General features: G+C 36.7%; 1 protein-coding gene across 4 annotated transcripts in view; it reads right to left on the reverse strand.

Annotated features, from left to right (window-relative positions):
* SYT14 (synaptotagmin 14) overlaps positions 1 to 20,354 on the reverse strand; it is a 185,409-nt gene that overhangs the window by 54,495 nt on the left and 110,560 nt on the right. For all 4 annotated transcript variants that reach the window (XM_032878108.1, XM_032878107.1, XM_032878109.1 and 1 more), the window contains one exon: positions 3,637 to 3,908. In XM_032878108.1, the coding sequence (XP_032733999.1) occupies positions 3,637 to 3,908 (272 nt within the window). The remainder of the gene's footprint in view (positions 1 to 3,636; positions 3,909 to 20,354) is intronic.

Here is a 20,354-nt window from a genome sequence, read left to right on the forward strand (position 1 = left end):
GCCCCATCAAGTATTTTAATAAATCTTAAATGTCTTTAATTTTGAAATGTAGACCAATTTTACAATTTTCTGTTTCTGAACTTGTCCTTAGTGCCTATGGTAGCAGTCACTACTACTAGTCCCAGTCTTCCCTTTTTCCATTTCTGAGAAGAACCGCCTAAGTTTTAGGCAGAAAAACACTGAATGGCAAGAGCCTGTATTTCAAAACTTGCCTTATGGCAGATACGCTGATGAGACTCGGCCTTCGTCAATGGGGGAGCAAACAGAAGTTATGCCTGAAACTTCCAGATCAGGTTTACATATTACTTGCCCTTCACTCTCTTAGTCTTCCCACAAGCAGATACACACGTAGGATGTGTGCCTGGACCTTGCGGACTAGCAAAGTACATCAGGGAACGGCAGAGTGACAAAAACCAACAACAGGGACATCAGAACCCTGAGCCCCTGAATGGTATTGTAGAACAAAGTCACCTACTCACCCTGAATTGTCTTTAAATGAAAGACAATCTTTGGTGGTTTTTAGCCACTGTATTGGTCTCTTATTACAGCAGCTTAACACATACCTGTTATACTATGAGCCTGGCCATACTTTGGGTGTGTGTGTGGGTGCTGTAGAGAACCAAAAACACTCAGGTCTTTTACATAAAATCTGACATGTCTACCTATGGTGACCTGCTTGGTACTATGTATGAAAAGAAAGATAACCAGTGAAGAACAATACTTGGGGAGAGGCAACAAACTCTTAAAGAAGAATTCAGGTTTTTTAAAATGGAATATGATGAAATCAGGGTAAACATATTCTTACTGTCAAGAAAACTGACAGCTTAGAGCAAATGTTTTAATGTATGCCACTTCATAATTGGCAATCAAAGATGATTAATTACATGGTTTTGATTTTTCAAAGAAATGCTTTCTAAAATAGTATCATAATAGCTAGGATATTCAAGGAAGTAAGAAATTTCATAAGGTTCCAGAGAGGGCTAAAAGGCAGACCTTTACAGATAAAAACTACTATTTGTGTTCTGTAACAGGCAGCTAGAAAATAATTCTTCCTTTCAAGGAGTCTGAAGTAAAGTTTTGAACCATTGTTAGCTAGCAATAAGTTGTCAATAGAATTTGTGACCTCCTTGTCAGGGAACTTTCCGGAACCCTCAGTCCTATCTCAGTTCAGTCATGTATGTGAATGAGCTCTAACATAGCTATATTCTGGATAAACCAAAGGAAAGTAAGAATTTTCTATTTGATAAATAATATTTATCAAAGGAACAGTAGGAAGCAAAATAAACTTGAAAAAACACAAGATTGGGCTTTATACTAACAGGAGCTATAAAAGCATCTAGATACTGATATAATGTGCACTTGCTGTTTTGTTTGAATATATTCAATTCTGCTATAGAGGCACAAAAACAAGCAGCATACAAGAGACTCATCAGTGTTAACAGAGAGCAAGCTGGAGGCTTCTGAAATATGGGCAAAATGCAAAGGCTGTATTAACTATAAATAATGAATCAGGAAGTAACTTGAGAGGCAAAATTCAGAAGATACAATAACTACAGATAGTAACTAAGTTAATAACATGGAATATATGCCAAAAAGAGACATAATAAATCAAAAATATGAGTACTATCTTGAGAAAGGCATGTAAAGCCTAAGCCATGATGATGTCACCTCTGAGCTAGTAACAGCTGTATCAACCGTGTGCTCCTTAGATCAAAGTGCGTATAAAAAGGCTAAACTGGCAAGTTTCACTGATGACCAGGAGTACTTGTCCCTGAATCTCTTCCAGAAAACAAAGTTTTGGGCCCTTGGCACCCCCGTTCAAATCTCGACTCTTGGGGTGCCTGGCTGGCTCAGCTGGTAGAGCATGTGGCTCTTGATCTGGGGGTTCGTGAGTACAAGCCCTGCGCTAGGGGTACAGATTACCTAAAAAAAAAACCAAAAAACTCAACTGTGCCCTTATTGCTATACCATATAAAGGGAACACTGGGAACACTGATGGGGCATAAAGAGTGACAGGGACATATGGGCATGCCCTAAATCAAGGCTCACACAGTGTGTTCCTGTCACCTGTACCTACAGGCATCCTAAGTGTGTTCACCTAGCTCATCTTGCTCCTCTCACTTCTTACTTTCTATGTGAAATAGATTAAAACACATGTAATCTGAGCATCTGAATTTGGTCCATGAGTCCTCCAAATTGCCTGGTGGTGCACTGGGAGGGTACCAAAGCATCAAAGGAATTTCCCACACAACGATTTAGGTTAAGAGGGGCAGCAGGATATGATTGGTAAGAGCCCTGTGAGTCAGGCCGACCTGGGTTTGGATGATAGCTCCATCATCTGGGAGGTGCTGGTAGGCAGGCAAACTGCTTCCCTCTCTGAGTCTCAAGGTCTTCATTTATAAAATGGGAATAACTTCCTGAAGATGAGGTTACTAATGGGAAATACTGTAAAGCTTATAGCAAAATCTTTGGCATACTCGTTGCCAGCTATCATTGTGGGTAATTCCATGACCCAGGCTTCCCTGCCAGCCTGTTGGCTGTCTCTCGGGTGAGCAAGCCTACGGAACAGGGGTCTCAAATAAGTTCAGGCACAGGGCACAGGGCAGGATTCTGTGTAGAAAATCATGGACTCCTGGTTGTATTAAACTTAAAATACCAATGAAAATTTTCTTCTAAGTTAGATACTATATTAGAATACAAGAAATAGTAGAAAAGTAATAACAGATAAAATGTGTTTTTAGAAATTGTATAAGAAAAACTTAAAATTAAGGGAATTCTGTTCATAGCTTTACTTTCATTATTTAATTTTAGCAGAGGATGAAAATTCACCCAGTAAGAACATTGACACACTGCAGTATTATGAAATGTTGTCTGGGACAAAAGTTGTAAAAACCTGCAATGTGAGAGGAAAAAAAACCGTAAAAGTACGTATTACCTAATGGAAACCTTTAAATTACCTTTCGGTTTTCATCATAAAAGGGACATTAAAACAAATCCTTCTTAGAACATAGACTTCAAAAGTTCAACATACCAATTTTTGTTGTCATTTTCACTTCAAAACAGGAAATAAAATGTAACCAATGACTCTGAACAAATGTCGCCATGCATTCACGTTTCATTAGTAAAGCTGAGCATTACTTATCTCTTCCATATCCCATGAATTGAAAATGCAAAAACATTATTTTTGAAAAATCTATAAAACACGAATGAACAATCTCCCTAAAGTAAAAATATCCTAAATAAAAGAATTTTAAAAATAAAAAGCACATAAATAGGACCTCAAGATGAAAGAAACAGATAAGTAATTCCAGAATGTTTTGTAAAAAATGTGAAAATAAAAAAGACCTCTCTTGAGGCTGAAACTGGGGTAAGATTGTATGTTTCAGTAGCTTGTGAATTGCTCTCATTTTTAGCTACCCATCCTCCTTTTGGAGAAAACGGAGGGCGGTGCATGGAGAATGATTGGGACAGTCCTGGTAAGTCTGCCAGATAAAGACGAGATCAAGAATAACAATGGCACTGTAAGCCACCAAGGACAGGACAGTGATAAAACCTTTTACCGAGAGGAGAAGCACAGGGTTATCATCATCCCCCAATAACATCCACGTAAAAAGCTCTAGGTGCTGTGTTACTTACTTCCGGGCTCAGGACTGCAGTGCTGTCACTGGGAACATCTTCTTCATATCCTTTATTAGGAAAACTTTCTAGTTCATGACCTGTGCTTCCTTCACTTGGGCACTTGTTATATGAGCATCTTGGACTGTTGCTGCAGTGGGAAAATTCACATTTACTGTCCCCAATTTCTGAGGGCGTACATGAGAGATGGGGAGAACCACTGTCATCCTGATACGGTGGTGGCTGCAATTCATCCAGTGGGGGCGTTCTTCTCATTCTCTGAATGCAGTTTCCTGACAATGATTAAGAATCTGGTCACTGTTTCCAATTAGCCTCAACATGCAGTACAGTCCACAATTACTGTAAATAACTTAAAAAAAAACTGGATTAAGAAATTTGTGGCAATGTAACTAATAGATTCACTCGTGAGCTTCCTTCTTCCCTAATGGAGAGATGCAGAAATAAAACAGCCTGGTTTCCCACTCATCTCCCCCTGCACCGTAAGATTGGGAAAAATAAAAGTCACATACCCAGAGAAATGCTGTTATAGACCATAAAGATGGGAGAGCAAGAAATACTAGCAACTAGCCTACTTACTGAGTTCTTTCTTTCACAACAATCTGGAAGCATATGCATGTTTTGCCTGCTCCCCTATGATGTGTGGCCTCTCCAGCCACACTGGGTACAAGTACAGGAGGTACCATGAACATAAAAACCTCATTTATTTTCTTCAGCTACTGAGATGGACTTAAAGTAGCATTCAGTTCTGCCGTGTGAGAAACTATTCCTCCACATCCACCCGAGATCCAGAACCCTAAAATGAGGTGCAGTGTGAATCCTGGCCTAATCCTCACGGATGAGCAGAGACAGAACGCTGCGTTCCAGCGGGTCTCCGCAATCAGCCGGCTGGCCATTCCCCGCCCCAGGCACCCTGCATCCCTCCTAAAGTACATGGCCCCACCTTGTCTACAGCAGGCGTCTCTACCTCCAGCAAGGAACCTGAAACCACATTTTCTTTCAGACTTAAATTATCCTTTCAATTTTTACCTCAATGATCTGTTTCAGGAGTTCGGAATAAATAGGTCTGTGAACAGGATAGAGATGGGTGGGGGAGGGGGATGTAAAAAAATAGAGTTGAGTTTACAATTTAAGAGTACCTAAGTCTCTGAAGATAAATCCTGAATGCAATATCAGGTATTAAATTTAAACACTGCTCATTTTTTCTTTTAATGGACTGTGGCGCTCTGTTCTTAAAAGGGGCCCTGAAAAAAGGTATTTTGTATTATAATTCTTATAATGGAGTTTAGTACAAATGCTCAATAGGTCTTCTGTTCTTCCTAAGACAGTAAAACTTTACATAAGAAATACAAAGCTCATTTAAAAATTATCACAATGCCTGGTTCAAATGAGAAATATTAATTTGCATGAACTTAGCACAAATTTACATATTTGCTCAGAAGCCCTAATTTTAGAAAAAGAAAACTAAATGTCTTACCTCATGAGTCTAACATACCAACTTTAGTTTATAAAACATAAACCAAGAATAAAAAAGTTACTGAATTAACATACATGAAGCTAAATTTGAGAAGGGAAGATAGATTAAATTGATACACTGCACTTGAGTTTTGACAAAAACTCAAGAAACTGGGTAGAAATATATTAGTCAACATAATAAAGGCCATATACAACAAACCCAGAGTTAACAGTATATTCAACAGTGAAAAGCTGAAAGATTCTCCTCTAAGATAAGAAACAAGACAAGGATGCTGACTCTTACCACGTGGAAATCTGAGCCAGAGCAATTACGCAAGAAAAGAAATAAAAGGCATCCAAGTTGGAAAAGAAGAAGTAAAACTGTCTCTATTTCCAGATGACATGATATTATATATAAAAAAGAGCCTAAAGACTCCACCAAAAAACTGTTAGGACTAATAAATGAATTCAGTAAAGTTGTAGGATACAAATCAATTTAAAAAATCAGTTACATTTCTATATACTAATAACAAACTATCAGGAAAGAAATTTTTTAAAACTCCATTTACAACTGCATCAAAAAAGAACAAATACTTAGGAATAAATTTAACCAAGGAGATGAAAGATCTATCTGCATAGTACACTAAGAACTATAAAACATTGATGAAAGAAATTGAAAAAGACAAAAGTAAATGGAAAGATATTTTATGCAACATGGATTGGCAGAAATAATATTGTTAAAATGTTAAATGCTACTCAGAGCAATCTACAGATTCAAAGTGAACTCTATCAAAATTCCACTGGCATTTTTTTCATAGAAATAGAAAAAACAGTTCAAAACTTTGTATGGTACCACAGAAGACTCCAAAAGCCAGAGCAATCTTGAAAAAGGAAAACAAGAGCTGGAGATATCATGCTTCCTGATCTCATATTATATTACAAACCTATGATAGTCAAAATGGTATGACATTGGCATAAAAACAGATACATGGATCAACAGAATAGCGAGCCCAGAAATGAACACATATATTGCCAATCGATCTATTACAAAAGAGTGAAAAATACACAACAGGGAGAGGATAATCTCTTTAATAATTGGATGAGAAAATTGGACAGTCACATGCAAACTAATGAAACTGAATCACTATCTTATATCTTAAACAAAAAACCAACTCAAAATGGATTAAAGACTTGAACATAAAGCTTGAAACTATAAATCTTAAGTGAAAACATAGGGAAGAAGCCCCTTCACACTGGTCTTATAATGTCAGAAGCAAAGGCAACAAAAGGAAAAATAAACAAGTGGGACTATATCAAAATAAAAAGCTTCTGCATAAAAAGCCATCAAAAAATTATAGACAACCTATGGAACGGGAGAAAATATTTACAAATAATATATCCAATAAGGGTTAATACTCAAAATATATAAATAACTCCTCCAACTTAACCGCAAAACGACAATCTGATTAAAAAATGGGCTGAGGAACTAAACACAATTTTTCAAACAAGGCATCCAAATGGCCAACAGATACATGAAAAGGAGGTCAATATCACTGATCATCAGGGAAATGCAAATCAAAAGCACAATGAGGTATTTCACACCTGTTAGAATGCTTAATATCAAAAAGACAATAACAAATGCTGGCTAGGATGGGGAGAAAATGTAACCCTTGTGTACTGTTGGTGGGAATGTAAATTAGTAAAGCCAGTTTAAAAACGGTATAGAGACTCCTCAAAAAATTAAAAATAGAACTACCATACAATTGAGCAATTCTACTGCTGGGTATTTATCTGAAGATGAAATCACTATCTCAAAAAGATACCTGCACCCTGTGTTCACTGAAGTATTAGTTATCATTGTCAAAACATGCAAACAACCTATGCGTCCATCAATGGAAAAATGGATAAAGAAACACACACACACACACACACACACACACACACACACACAGAACTATTATTCAGCCACAACAAAAGAAGAAAATCCTGCCCTTCATTTGTGACAACACAGATGAACCCTGAGGGCAAGTGAAATAAGTCAGAAGAGAGAGAAAAATAACTGTATGTCACATATGTGGAATCTACAAAATCTGAACTCATAGATACAGAGAACAGATTGGTCATTGCTAGAGGTGGCGATGGAGGTGGTAAAGGAAATGCGTGAAGGTGCTTTCCAGTTATAAGTAAGTCCTAGAAAAATGTACAGAATGGTGACAGTTAGCAATAGAAGATCTTTGAAGTTCTTACTGGAAGAAAAAAAATGTGTAGCTATGTGAGGTTACTGATGTTAACTAAACTTACTGGGCAGTCATTTTGCAATAAGTGTATCTATCACATGTTATGTTGTGCTAATACCTTGGACTAAAATAAAAAAAAATACCTTGGACTAATATAATGTCATACATCAATTATATCTCAGCAAAACTGGAAAAAGAAAAGAATGACTAAACACTTTCCTTTTAAAAGCTTATGTATATGAATACATATTACATGAAACCAAAACAAAGAAACAAGCCCAAAGAATATACATCTAAAGAAAATAGGGTCCAGGAAGAAGGAAGATAAAGGACATTGGCTAGAAAAACCAACACAATCAAGTCCTTGCCCTCCTTATCCTTCACTGATTTCAGTTTTCATCTCTATTAAAATATCTTCTCTCTGTGTGGCTCTTTCTTCTTTAAGTGGTTTCACTGTATTAATCCTTGTCATGTGACCAACATACTCTAACTTCTGTCTGGTAATAATCTTAGGATCATGACTTGACCCGAAAGCAGAGGCTTTAACCCACTGAGCCACCCAGGCACCCCGAGAAACAATTTTATAACTGTGAATTTTGGAATATACATATCAGGATAAATAAATTATATACATATATTTTATATTACATACTATATATTAATAATCATAAATATATTATATATAATAACTTATCTTTATTGTATATTTATATAACACTCTATAATTATATAAATACATAAGTTTATAACATGTAAACTTTTGTATTATTTATATACTTCTATAAGATATTATATAAATCCTTCAAGTTTTGAAAATAAAAATATCGTGTGTTTCACTTTTCACTTTACTTATGCATTTTACTTTACAAAGTGAAGAACACTCAAATGTATCCAGAATAGGAATTTCATTAAAAAAAAAAATGCAGTTATGGGGCTCCTGGGTGGCTCAGTGGGTTAAAGCCTCTGCCTTAGGCTCAGGTCATGGTCTCCCGGTCCTGGGATTGAGCCCGGAGTCGCATCGGGCTTGCTGCTCAGCAGGGAGCCTGCTTCCTCCTCTCTCTCTCTGCCTGCCTCTCTGCCTACTTGTGATCTCTGCCTGTCAAATAAATAAAATAAAATCTTTAAAAAAAATGCAGTTAACGAAGATTTTTCCTTTTTCACTCTTTTGCAACAATATCTTCTTTCTCTAACTGGCAATTACTTCATATCATATGCACAGTAAAACTAAAAGTTGGCTAAAATTTAATGGATATTGGAAAATTTTTAATACAACTGTTTTATAAAATAAGAATTTATACCACAGTTGTTAAATTACACTGTAAACATCCAACTTTAAGGGGAAATTTCTGGTTGAACTATCAAATGCCAAAGTGAGGATAACCTACTATTACTTTTTCCCTCATTTTACAACCTAATTCGATACCCTATTTTGTGGGAATGACAGATCCATAAAAGGAGTCATGCATGGAAATATTTGAAGCATGTTACCATCTGCATATTACGCAGCACCCACAAAAGAAGACAAAGTATGTTTCCACCTTACAAAAACACAGGATGCATGCATATCTGGAATGTGACCTGGAATTTTTAACATATTTGAGACTGGTTTTCTAAGTTTGAGAACCTCAGCTCTAAAAAGTGGCAAACATTCTACATTTGCAGAATTCAGTTTTCAAGTGTCTGTAGAAATTTGCCAAAACTAATCACATATCATATAGTAAGTTAAGGCTCAACACATTTTACAAAACAGGAAGCATAAAGAAGGTATTTTCTGACCACAGTGAAATTAAACTAGAAATTGGAAATAAAAAACTAACTAAAAAACTATGGAAATATAGATAAAGCAATCAGAAATCAAAACACACTTCTAAATAATTTATGGGTCAAAGAAGAAATCACAATAGAAATTAGAAAGTGTACTGAAAATGAGGATAATAAAAATAATCTGGGAGTAGCTGGGTGGTTCAATCAGTTAAGCATCTGCCTTTGGTTCAGGTCATGATCTCAGGGTCCTGGGATTGAGCCCCAAGTCGGGCTCCCTGCTCAGTGGGAAATCTGTTTCTCTCTCTCCCCCTTCCTCCTGCTTGTGTTCTCTCTCTCTCTCAATAAATAAATAAGTAAATAAAATATTTAAAAAATAATCTGTATAAATACTTGTGGAATGTGGCTAAAGCCAAATACTTAGAAGGAAATTTACAGGCCTTAGTGCATGTGTTGGGGAAGGAAAGAGAGTGAGGCCAAAAACAAGGACCTAATTACTCACTTTGAGAAGTTAAAAACTTAAAAAAACAAAAAAACAAGTTAACTCAAAGAAAGGAGAAAGAATGAAATAATAAAAAGCAGAAATAAAACAAAAAAATATACACACAAAAGACAGCATTTAGTAAACCAAAATATAATTCATTGAGAACACTAATAAAAGTGATAAGTTGCTGGAAGAGACTAGTTAGGAAGAAAAAGAGAAACGGTATAAATTATTAATATCAGGAACACAAAGGAGGACATCATTTCAAACCCTTCAGACATTAAAAAGATAGCAAGCTTTTCTTTCATCCTTTCCTTTTTTGGAAATTTCAGTCCTAAAGCTAATCAGCGGGGCTGAAAGAGGCAGCAGCATGCACTGGTAGTGGCTTATGTCAGAGCCTGGGAGGGATGAGGACGTCTACCCATGGGAGAAGCCCAGCATACTATTTGGGAGCCCATGAGAGACAAGAAGGGCATCCATGTCCATATAGGGTCAGCCCAGTGTGAGGTGTCAGAGGTCACAGAGGGTAAAGGGGGCACCCATCCATGGGACACCCCTAAACAGCATGCTGAAGCCCAAGCTGGGTGAGAAATGCCCAGCACGGAGAGCCAGAGTCAGGATAAGAAGGTTCTCCATAGTGGGGCAGCTGGCATGGGGCAACAAAGTCCAAAGAGGGTGAGCAGTATGTCTATAATGAGGGAAAGGGGAGTCAAAGCCTGAGAAGGATCAGAACCATGGAGGGGGTACTGGTGTGGGTTGTCGAAGCCCGGGAAGGCTGAAGAAGGAACCCACATGGGGGTGCACCTGTGAAAGTGTATGAGAACAGTTGCCTGACACAGGAAAACCAGATGGGGAAGGTCTCCACATGTAGGGGCAACCTGGAGTGTGGTTTTAGAGCCCAGGTGGGTGAGGAACGTAATTGTGTGGGGAAAAGGGGAAGTTCTGGAATGTATCTGACCCCAAGCAGGAAGTGAGAGCTTTGGTAAGGTGGTAAGGACATCCAGTGTGGATGGCAAGCTGCTCTGGAGTGTCAAAACCCACATTCTTAGCGTCATGAGGACATCCACAAGTAGGAAAGTCTATAGGGGATAGCAGAGTCCAAATAGGAAGAGGAGGCGATTAATTGAATGATAAATATGTTAAGTTTAATGGAAGCAAGGTTTCTTTCTCTCTGTGTGTTGGAAAAGGAAGTTACAAATATGGAAACGGGAAAATCTAAAACTGTGGTCTCGGATTAGAATTGAGGATATCAGTGTGAGCTCAGTTTTTAAATAGCAAGTAAATTATAACATAAATATGCATGTAATATGCATACACGCATACACACACCCATTCCTAACTATCCTAGCTCTGTCCACTGAGAGGGTTTAAGAGCAACACCTCAATAGGGGCTGCTGGGTGGCTCAGTTGGTTAAGCGTCCAAATATCGATCTCAGGGTCGTGAGTTCCAACCCTGTGTTCAAGAAGCTTGGCTAGGGGCTGGCCAAGAAGTAGGATGCCTTTTTGGCTTCAGAATCTCTGATCAAGCAGATCCCATGAATCTTGGGCCCAGGCCTGAATAAGGCTGGCAAGTTCCTTTCCTTGCTGACCCAATGACAACATGGTGGCCATAGTGGATGAAGTGAAGTCTACCATCAAAATCCTGAGGAAGAATGTGCTGGGTCTGGCAGTGACCACTGGCTATGTGAGGATGACAGCGGATTAGCTCATGTACAACATCCACTTAACTGTCAATTTTCTGGTGTCATTGTCCAAGGAGAACTGGTAGAATGTCCAGGCTTTATACATTGAGAACCCCATGGGCAAGCCCCAGTGCTTATACTAAGGAACGGTTTAATAAACCCTAGGGCACTACCATTTAAAAAAAAAAAGGGAACGCCACCTCAGTAGCAGTGTACACCCTTAGTACCCAGATCTTGGTTTCTAAATTTACTCTTCACTAAAAGGAACCAGGACTCCGTGAAGAAACAGCAAATTTCAGGACTAGGAAAAGAAGCTGAGAATAAGAATGTATTCAAAGAATGAGGGGGGCATGCCAAAAAGACAAAGAGGCCAGCCTGATGGGGTTTGCACTGAACAAACCCCAGAATTTGAGCTACAAAATAAATAGTTGAAGTAACTGATTCTAACACATTGAGGAAAAAAAGGAAAACTTCAGTCCATCTAGACATAGATAAATACATGAATAAACTGAAAGACCTCTGAGGAACAGATTATGTACATAGTTACAAAGTACTTTATTACTAAGAGTGCATACTTCCTGGGGCACCTGGGTGGCTCAGTGGGTTAAGCCTCTGCCTTCGGCTCAGGTCATGATCTCAGGGTCCTGGGATCGAGTCCCGCATCGGGCTCTCTGCTCAGCAGGGAGCCTGCTTCCCCCCCGACTCTCTACTTATGCTCTCTCTGTCAAATAAATAAATAAAATCTTTAAAAAAAAGAAGGGTACATACTTCCTTAATGAAGAGATCAAAGTGAGTAACATAACACGACAAATCGAAGTGTGCATCACCTGGTAGCATGCGGAGAGAAACAAGCAACACCTCCTTGGTCCTCCAGTTCAAGGTGCAAGACCTGAATCTAGTCACGAGAAATATCAGACAAATGCACATACTCTAAAAATTAACTGCCCTGTAGTCTTCAAAAAGAAATGACTGAAAAACTGGTCTAGCCTGAAGGAGACTATAAAGAGACTAAAAGAGACAGGACAACACATGATCTTAAACTAGATCCTTTTGCTATGATGGACATTATCTGGACAGCTGTTGACCATGAATGGATTCTGAGGATGAGATGGCAATACTGAACCAACGTTCATGTCTTTATTCTGATGGTTGTATTGTGGTTATGTGAGAGAATATTCTTGCTTGTAGAAAATACACACTAAAGTATTTAGGGGTGATGAAGCTTCAGGTCAGCAGGGCCACTTACTCTGAAATAGCTTGAGGGGGTAAAAGGATTTTGTACTATTTTTTGCACTATTTTTGGGTACTGTTTTTACAACTTTTGTTAATTTTGTGGATGCTTAAAAAATTGCCCATAAAAAAGACATTGTCCTCTCTCTTGAAAATTTGAAAATCATACGATACAAATTCCTAAAGAAATAAAACCTAAACAGAGCCAAGAAACAGGAAAATTATATAATCTTATTATCTATTACAGAAATTGAACTCCTATTTTAAAACTTTCTTAACAAAGAAAAGCCCAAGGAAATTTACCATTTAAGGAAGAAAAATCACCAATTTCATACGAAATATTTTAGATAATAAAAAAAGAGGGAACACTTGTAAAATTGTCTTATGAAGCCAGCATAAACTTGCTACCAGAGCTTGATAAAATATCTTACAAGAAAAGAATAAGCCAATCCCTCTTGTGAACATAGCTACAAAAATTCAACACAAAATATTACCAAATGAAACCCAGAGTCTTAGAGAACTACATCATAACCAACTTAGGTTTACACTAGGAATATAAAGGTACTGTACAAATGCAAGATGGATTTACTATTAGAAACTTTATCTAATTTACTGCATTAAAAGAATTAAAGGTAAAAAGTAATGTGATAACTGTAATCAATTTTTAAAAAGCATTTGAAAAAAAATCTGACAAAATTCATTATTCATAAAATCTCTGCTCTGTGCAAATGAGGGATAAAAGGCAAATTCCTTTATCCCATAAAGAGTATCTTTGAAAGTCCTGCAGCAAACATAATATTTAATGGTGAAATGTTGAAAGCTTTATGTCTGGTATCGGGAATGAGGCAAGGATGCCTATTTATCACCACTTCTCTTCAACGATGTACCAGAAGTTCTAGCCATTGCAATAAGGTGAGAAAAAGATGTGAAAGAACTGGAAAAAAAGAAGCAAAACTGTTATTAATCTCAGATGATGACTGAGATATAGAAATCCCCCAATACTTTAGAGATAATCTATTAGCGTTGGTAAGCAAATTAAGTGAGGTCATTGAATATGGTTATCAATGCTAAAAAGATCAACTGAATTTCTACACACACGAATGGAAAACTAAAAAGTGACATTTAAAAACAATCCCACATACAATTGCACCAGATAACATCAAATACCTAAGAATAAATCGAGGAAATCACTTTGCTGTTATTTTTCCAGCTTAGGGGCTTATAATTAGAATATATACTCTTAGCAATTGGCAGAATCCACACTTCAGCTTTCTAAGCAATGCCTATATGGTGTAGGAAGGGACTGCTAGAAACCACTAGTTTCCTTTCTCTAGCAACAAGTCATCCCAAGAGAACAGGAGAGATTAGTCTACCACCAGAGACTTGAGAATTGCAAGTTTAGTGAATGTCTTCACTAGTTTGGTCACTGAGAAAATTAATAAGCTTGAAAAATGATGGCAGATTATCATAAACTTCTAATTAGAAGACGACTTTAACTGGAGTTGCCACTCCAGATGGAGTCTCCTTATTAAGCAAATTAAAACAGCCTTGGTATTTGATATGTAGCTTTTACGTAGCAAATGCTTCTTCCTTTGTAACAATCCAGAGAGAACAAAAGGAACATGTTGTTTTCACCTGCCAAAGCAATACTGCTACTTCCCAGCTTCAGGGAAATATAATAAAATATTCTTGTTCTATGCCTCAATCTGCTCTGCAGAGACCCTGGCTGCCTCAACATTCCAGGCTACATGCCCTTGATCCTCCTCCGAATGACAGCAAGCTATTAAGACCCAGAGAGTAGAAGAGTTGAGGGATTGAGTTGCCTTGGTAAAATGTACATGTGTGACAGGACTGAGAACTCAATCTGATGATAATACAAGGGCTTGCCTCCTCCATCAAGTTCCTGAGAATACAGGAGTATGATGGAATATTCCTCCCAATGTCAAAGAGAATTTCCTACCCTTTGTCTGTGTTCCACTAAGAAGGAGACAAGAAGTTTGGCTGGCCTTCTTACACTCTGAAAGCAGCACATTCCGTATCTGAGTATGCAGCTTTGAGCCATCTACAAGGTAAAATAAAAAGCTTTTCAGCTTTGAGTGGCATCCAGAACAACAGATGGTCCATGGTATGGAATGTATGGTATGGTAAGCTTTATACTTGACCTTTAAAGACTAAGCAAACCAAATGGTCTTCAAATGCCCGTGGTAGGTGATGACACTTAAAAAAGTATTAAGAAGCCCTGATGGTGGAATTGCATTGGAGGACTTGAGATTTTTTTTTTTTTTTTGCCATATCTTTGCTGACATTTTTGCTTCCAAGATTTTAAATCTTATTGCCCATCTGATGGGTAAAAGTTGGTATCTTGTTTTAATTTGCACTTCCCTTGTATGTTAGGAGGAGCACATCTTTATCAACCACTTATATTTTTTCTATATTCCCCACTAGATATTAACCTCTTTGAAGTGCTATAGTATTCAGTGTATATTAAGCACAATGTTCATATATAATTGGTATTTATGCCATCACAGCAATCTACATATTTAATGCAATCCCTAATCAATATACCAACATTTTTGTCATATAACTGGAATAACACTAAACCCAAAAGACCCTGGATAGCCAAAGCAATCTTGAGAAAGAAGAACAAAGTTAAAGGTAGCATAATTTCAGATTTCAAGATATACTACAAAGCTATAGTATGGTACTGGCACAAAAACAGACATATAGATAAATGGAACAGAACAGAAAGCCCAGAAATAAGCTACACTTACACAGTTGATTAATCTACAACAAAAGAGGCAAGAATATACAACAGGGAGAAGACAGTCTCCTCGACAAATGGTGTTGGGAAAACTGGACACCTATATGCAAAAGAATGAAACTGGACCACTTCCTTGTACCATACAGAAATAAACTTAAAATGGGTAAAAAAAAAAACAAAAACAAACAAAAAACAAACAAAAAACAAACAACAACAGAAAATCCAAAACCTAAATGTGAGACTTAAAACCATAAAAAACTCCTAGAAGAAAACATAGGCAGCAATTTCTTTGAGATCAGTCACAGAAACATTTTTCTAGATATGTCTCTTTAGGCAAAAAAAAAAAAAAAAAGGCAAAATTAAACTAATGGGATTACACGAAAATAAAAACCTTGTGTGCAGCAAAGGAAACCGTCAACAAAAAGGCAACCTACTGAACAGGAGAAGATATTTGCTAATCACCTATCCAGTAAGAGGTTAATAGCCAAAATATTCAAAGAACTTAAGAGAACTCAGCATGAAAAAAACAACCAATCCAATTAAAAAATGGGCAGGGGACCTGAACAGAATTTTTAAATTACGATTTTTTGTACCTCCAAACACATTTTATTACAAGATAGTGTTCAGATTATTTTTGTACCATGCCTTAAAACTCTTTATTAATCTTTCTCACCTTATTTTTCTGGTGGTTTGAAATAATTTCTGAATCAAACTATATTTCACATATAGCTGCTTTCTACCAGTACACTCTCACCCAGTACACCTATTTTCTGAGTAGAAAATCAATTCATGGTCTCCCATTTCTTGATTCTTAGGTTTTGTTAAAGATCATAGTCAGTTCAAGTGAAATGAGAAGTGGTTTGTTGGTTTTTGAGAAACAACTCCTGGCCTACTCTTAATATCAACCAGAAACTAACTGGAGGATCAAGGGACACCAGGTAGCTAACTGATCCAAACTGCCCCAGAGGAAGGAGATAGCATGTGCTCATCTAGCTATAAAGTTGGGAGTATCAAGCTGCACTCCGCCATCAAGGGAAACCAACAGATAGTGGATGAGGACCAAGTAAGCTCTGAAGGCACAGGCAGGTAGTAGAGGTATGCCTGCTGTATTTTGCTTAATCTGCATGCACTGCCATGTGAGTACAGTAGGACTACTGAAGGTTAACAGAGAATTAAAACATTATGTCTAGTGATATGCCAAAACCATTAGAAGTGGAATGCTCTGATATTATAATCCTTTCAGAGGAGGCCCTGAAAAATGATACGGAAAGAAAATCTTCTCAGTGGACAAAATTCTTAGTAGCCTGTTTGATTTTCAACTTTGCTTAGAGTAAGAGTTGATCTCAATGACTGGGTTGCCGATGGTCTGGCTAGATGTAAGGACTTGAGAGCAGAGACTGGCAGACTGGTCTCACCCGGAATGGCTCTGGGGCCTGACACATTTACATCCCCAATACAACTTAAAACACAAATACTCAGAAAATACCATAACTTCTAAAATTTAACCTCATGTATTTTAACTCTAATTCTTTCCCCAATTGAAAAAGGCAACAGTCTTGATAAATTAGACTCCTAGATGAATTTTGAAAGCATGCACCAAGATTACGATGTCAATTTCAATCAATACTTTTGTTTCTCATTTTATCTTTGTGTTCAATGCCATTCAATTTTACCTACAGAAAATATTTAATGCTAATGAATGATTGAAAATCATATCAAGCAATTCTGTTTTCATGCATGAGGGATTAACTGGTATTTGGTCAGTCTTCCTCCCATAAACAACTACAAAACTGGACAAAACATCTGAAGCAACTGTTTTCTACTGCAGGGTTACAATTTATCCTTTCAGACTATTTTCCAGGAGGCTGTACAGTTTTGCATTCAAACTTGCAGGATATGAGAGTTCCATTTATTCTACATTCACCAATATTTGGTATTGCTAGTCTTTTAAGTTTTAACCATGTTTCTGGCTGTGTAGTGCTATATATTATGGTGGTTTTAGTTTCCATTCCCCAAATGAGTAACGATTTGAGCATATCTTCATGCATTTATTTGCCATTCATAAATCTTCTCCAGGGACGCATATGTCCGAAAATGTGCACATTTTTAGGTTGTTCATTTCTTGGAATTGACTCATCAGAGTTCTCTGTGTAATCTAGACACAGCCCTTTATAAAATATATCTTTTTCGTGTCTATGGCTTGCCTTTTCATTTTTTTAATAGTGTCTTTTGAAGAGCGTTTTTACTTTAAGGTAGTCATAATCATTTCAGTTTTCTTTTATGATTCATGCCTTCTGATTCCTATCGAGAAAATCTTTGCCTACCCCAAAGTCACAAAGATTTTCTAGGTCTTCTCATAATTATATAGTTTTAGCTTTTACACTTAGGTTTATAATCCACGTGGGATTAATTTTTGTGTATGGTGTGAGGCAACACTTGGCACTGATTTTTCTCTATGGATTTCCAGTTATTCCAGCACCACTGACTGAAAGCTATTTTTCCTCACTGAATTCACTGGGCACCTTGCTGAAAATAATTGTCATGTGTGTGGGTGACTTTACATATGGACTCTCCCTTCTTTCACTAACCTACATGTTTAGCCTTGTGCCAATACCACACTTTCTAGATCACTGTAGTTTTACACTAAATCTTGAAAGCAGATAGTGTAAATCCTCTTTTTGTTTTTGTCTTTTTTTAACCTCTGTAATACTTTATTCTGACATGTTTTGCCTTATACTTTTTAAAATTTAAATTCAATTAATTAACATAGTGTATTATTAGTTTTAGAGGAAGAGTTAGTGATTTATCAGTCTTATATAAAGCCAGTGTTCATTACATCACATGCCCTCCTTAATGACCATCACCCAATTACCCCAACACCCTCACACCCATGTCCAGCAACCCTCAGTCTGTTTCCTAAGATTAAGAGTCTCTTAAATTTTGTCTCCCTCTCTGATTTCATCTTGTCTTGTTTTTCTCCTTTTATTTTGCTATTCTTTTCCACAACTTTTTTGACTCTTTGCCAATTTAATTTCCATAAATATTTTAGCTTTTCATAGGATACAAAAAAAGAGAGAGAGAGAGAAAAGAAAGAAAGAACTGGAATTTTACCTGGGATCATATTCAATCTTTAGATAAATTTGGGAAGAACCAACATCTTAACAACATTGAGTCTTCTAATCAATGAACATGATACACCAATACATTTAAGTCTTCTTTAAATTATCTCAAGTTTTGTAGTTTACAGTATAAAGACATTGCTTATTATTCTTATTCCTAAGACTTGTTTAATGATACCACCATAAATGATAATTTCTTAAAATGTATTTTCCAATTACTTTTGCTAGTAAACAGAAACTAGATATTTTTATATTGATCTGGTATCTTAAAAATTCTTCATAGGTTTTAGAAATTTCTACATAGTCATGTCATCTGCAAACAAAGATAGTTTGGTTTCTTCTTTTCCAATCTCTATGATTTTTTTTTTTCTTGCCTTATTGCACCAGCTAGACCCTGGAATAAAACACCAATAAAACAGTAATAAAACACCTGGAATAAAACACTAATAAAACAGTAATGAGAAAGGGAATCTTTGCCATATAGTGGATTTTTTTAAAAAAAAAAGCATTCAAAATTTCACCACTAAGGTGTTAGCCTTATGGGATTTTAAAAATTTTTGTTATGTTTTGTTAAAGTCTGTAATGAGAGATTTAGAAAGTTTGCTAGAACTTTGTCATGAATGGAAATTGAGTTTTGTCGAATATTTCTCCTCAAGTGTAGGGAAGGATTATGTGACCTTCTACTTTATTCTGTTATGTGGAGAAATGTAATGATTGATCCTCCAATATTAAACTAAATCTGTATTCCTAAGATGAACCCTACTTGGTAATGATAAGTTATTCTTTTTTTACTGCTAGATTTAACTTGTTGGTATCCTTAGAAGATTCTGCATATGAGCAACATTGACCTTTTTCTCTTTATAATACCTTTGCCAGTTTTTGCTATCATGGTAATTCTGAACTCACAAGAACTTGGGAAATGTTAACTCCTTTTCTTATTATCTGGAAGAGTTTGTGTTGAATTGTTAATACATTTCTTTTTAAAAATGTTTAGTAGAATTCATTGATGAAGGTAGCTGGGCCCAGAGTTTTCTTCACAAGAGTTTTTAACTGTAAATATAGGGCAACTGAAGTTCTCTCTCTTCTTGAGGAAGATTTGGTTGTGTCTATTTAACTAGGTTAAATTTATTGGCATAAAGTTGTTCATAATATTTCTTTATAGTCCTTATAACATCTGAAGGATCTGCAATAATGTACCTATTTCATCCTTTTTTTTTTTTTAAGATTTTATTTGACAGAGAGAGAAACGGTGAGCAAGGGAACACAAACAGGGGGAGTGGGAGTGGGAGAAGCAGGCTTCCCACAGAGCGGGGAGCCCAGTGTGGGACTCGATGCTAGGAGCTGACCTCATGACCAGAGCTGAAGGCAGACGCTTACTGATTGAGCCATCCAGGCGCCCCCTATTTCATTCTTGATGTTGATTATTTGTCTTTCCTTTTTTTCCTGGTCAATATGGGTAAAGACTTATAAATTTGATTGAGTTTTTTCAAAAACAAACTTTTGGCTTCATTGATTTTCTCTTTTGTTTGTTCATATACCTATTTGTTTTCCACTCTTACTTTATTATTTCCTTTCTTATGTTTAGTTGTTCTTTAAATTTCCTAATTTCTTATAGGAAAAAGTTACATGACTGATTTTTCAACTTTTTTCCCTTTCTACTCTTAGCAATTAATGTTACAAATTTCTGCCTAAGCACTGCCAGCTGAATCATATTGATATATGGTAATTTCACTTTCATTCAGCTCAAAATGCTGTCTAATTTTCCTTATGATTGCTTATTTGACCCATATTTATAAGTTTTTAAAATATTTTAATATGGCATTTCTTGGAAAATATCTAGGCACACTTAAAAAGAGTATAAATTGTGGGGAACCTGGGTGGCTTGGTCAGTTAAGCATCTGCCTTCTGCTCAGGTCATGATCTCAGGATCCTGGGATCAACCCCACATCAGGCTCCCTGTTTAGTGGGGAGCCTACTTCTCCCTCTCCCTCT

This window comes from Lontra canadensis, unplaced genomic scaffold (assembly GCF_010015895.1).
Source record: "Lontra canadensis isolate GAN:19392208 unplaced genomic scaffold, GSC_riverotter_1.0 scaffold63, whole genome shotgun sequence".
NCBI classification, from domain to species: Eukaryota; Metazoa; Chordata; class Mammalia; order Carnivora; family Mustelidae; genus Lontra; species Lontra canadensis.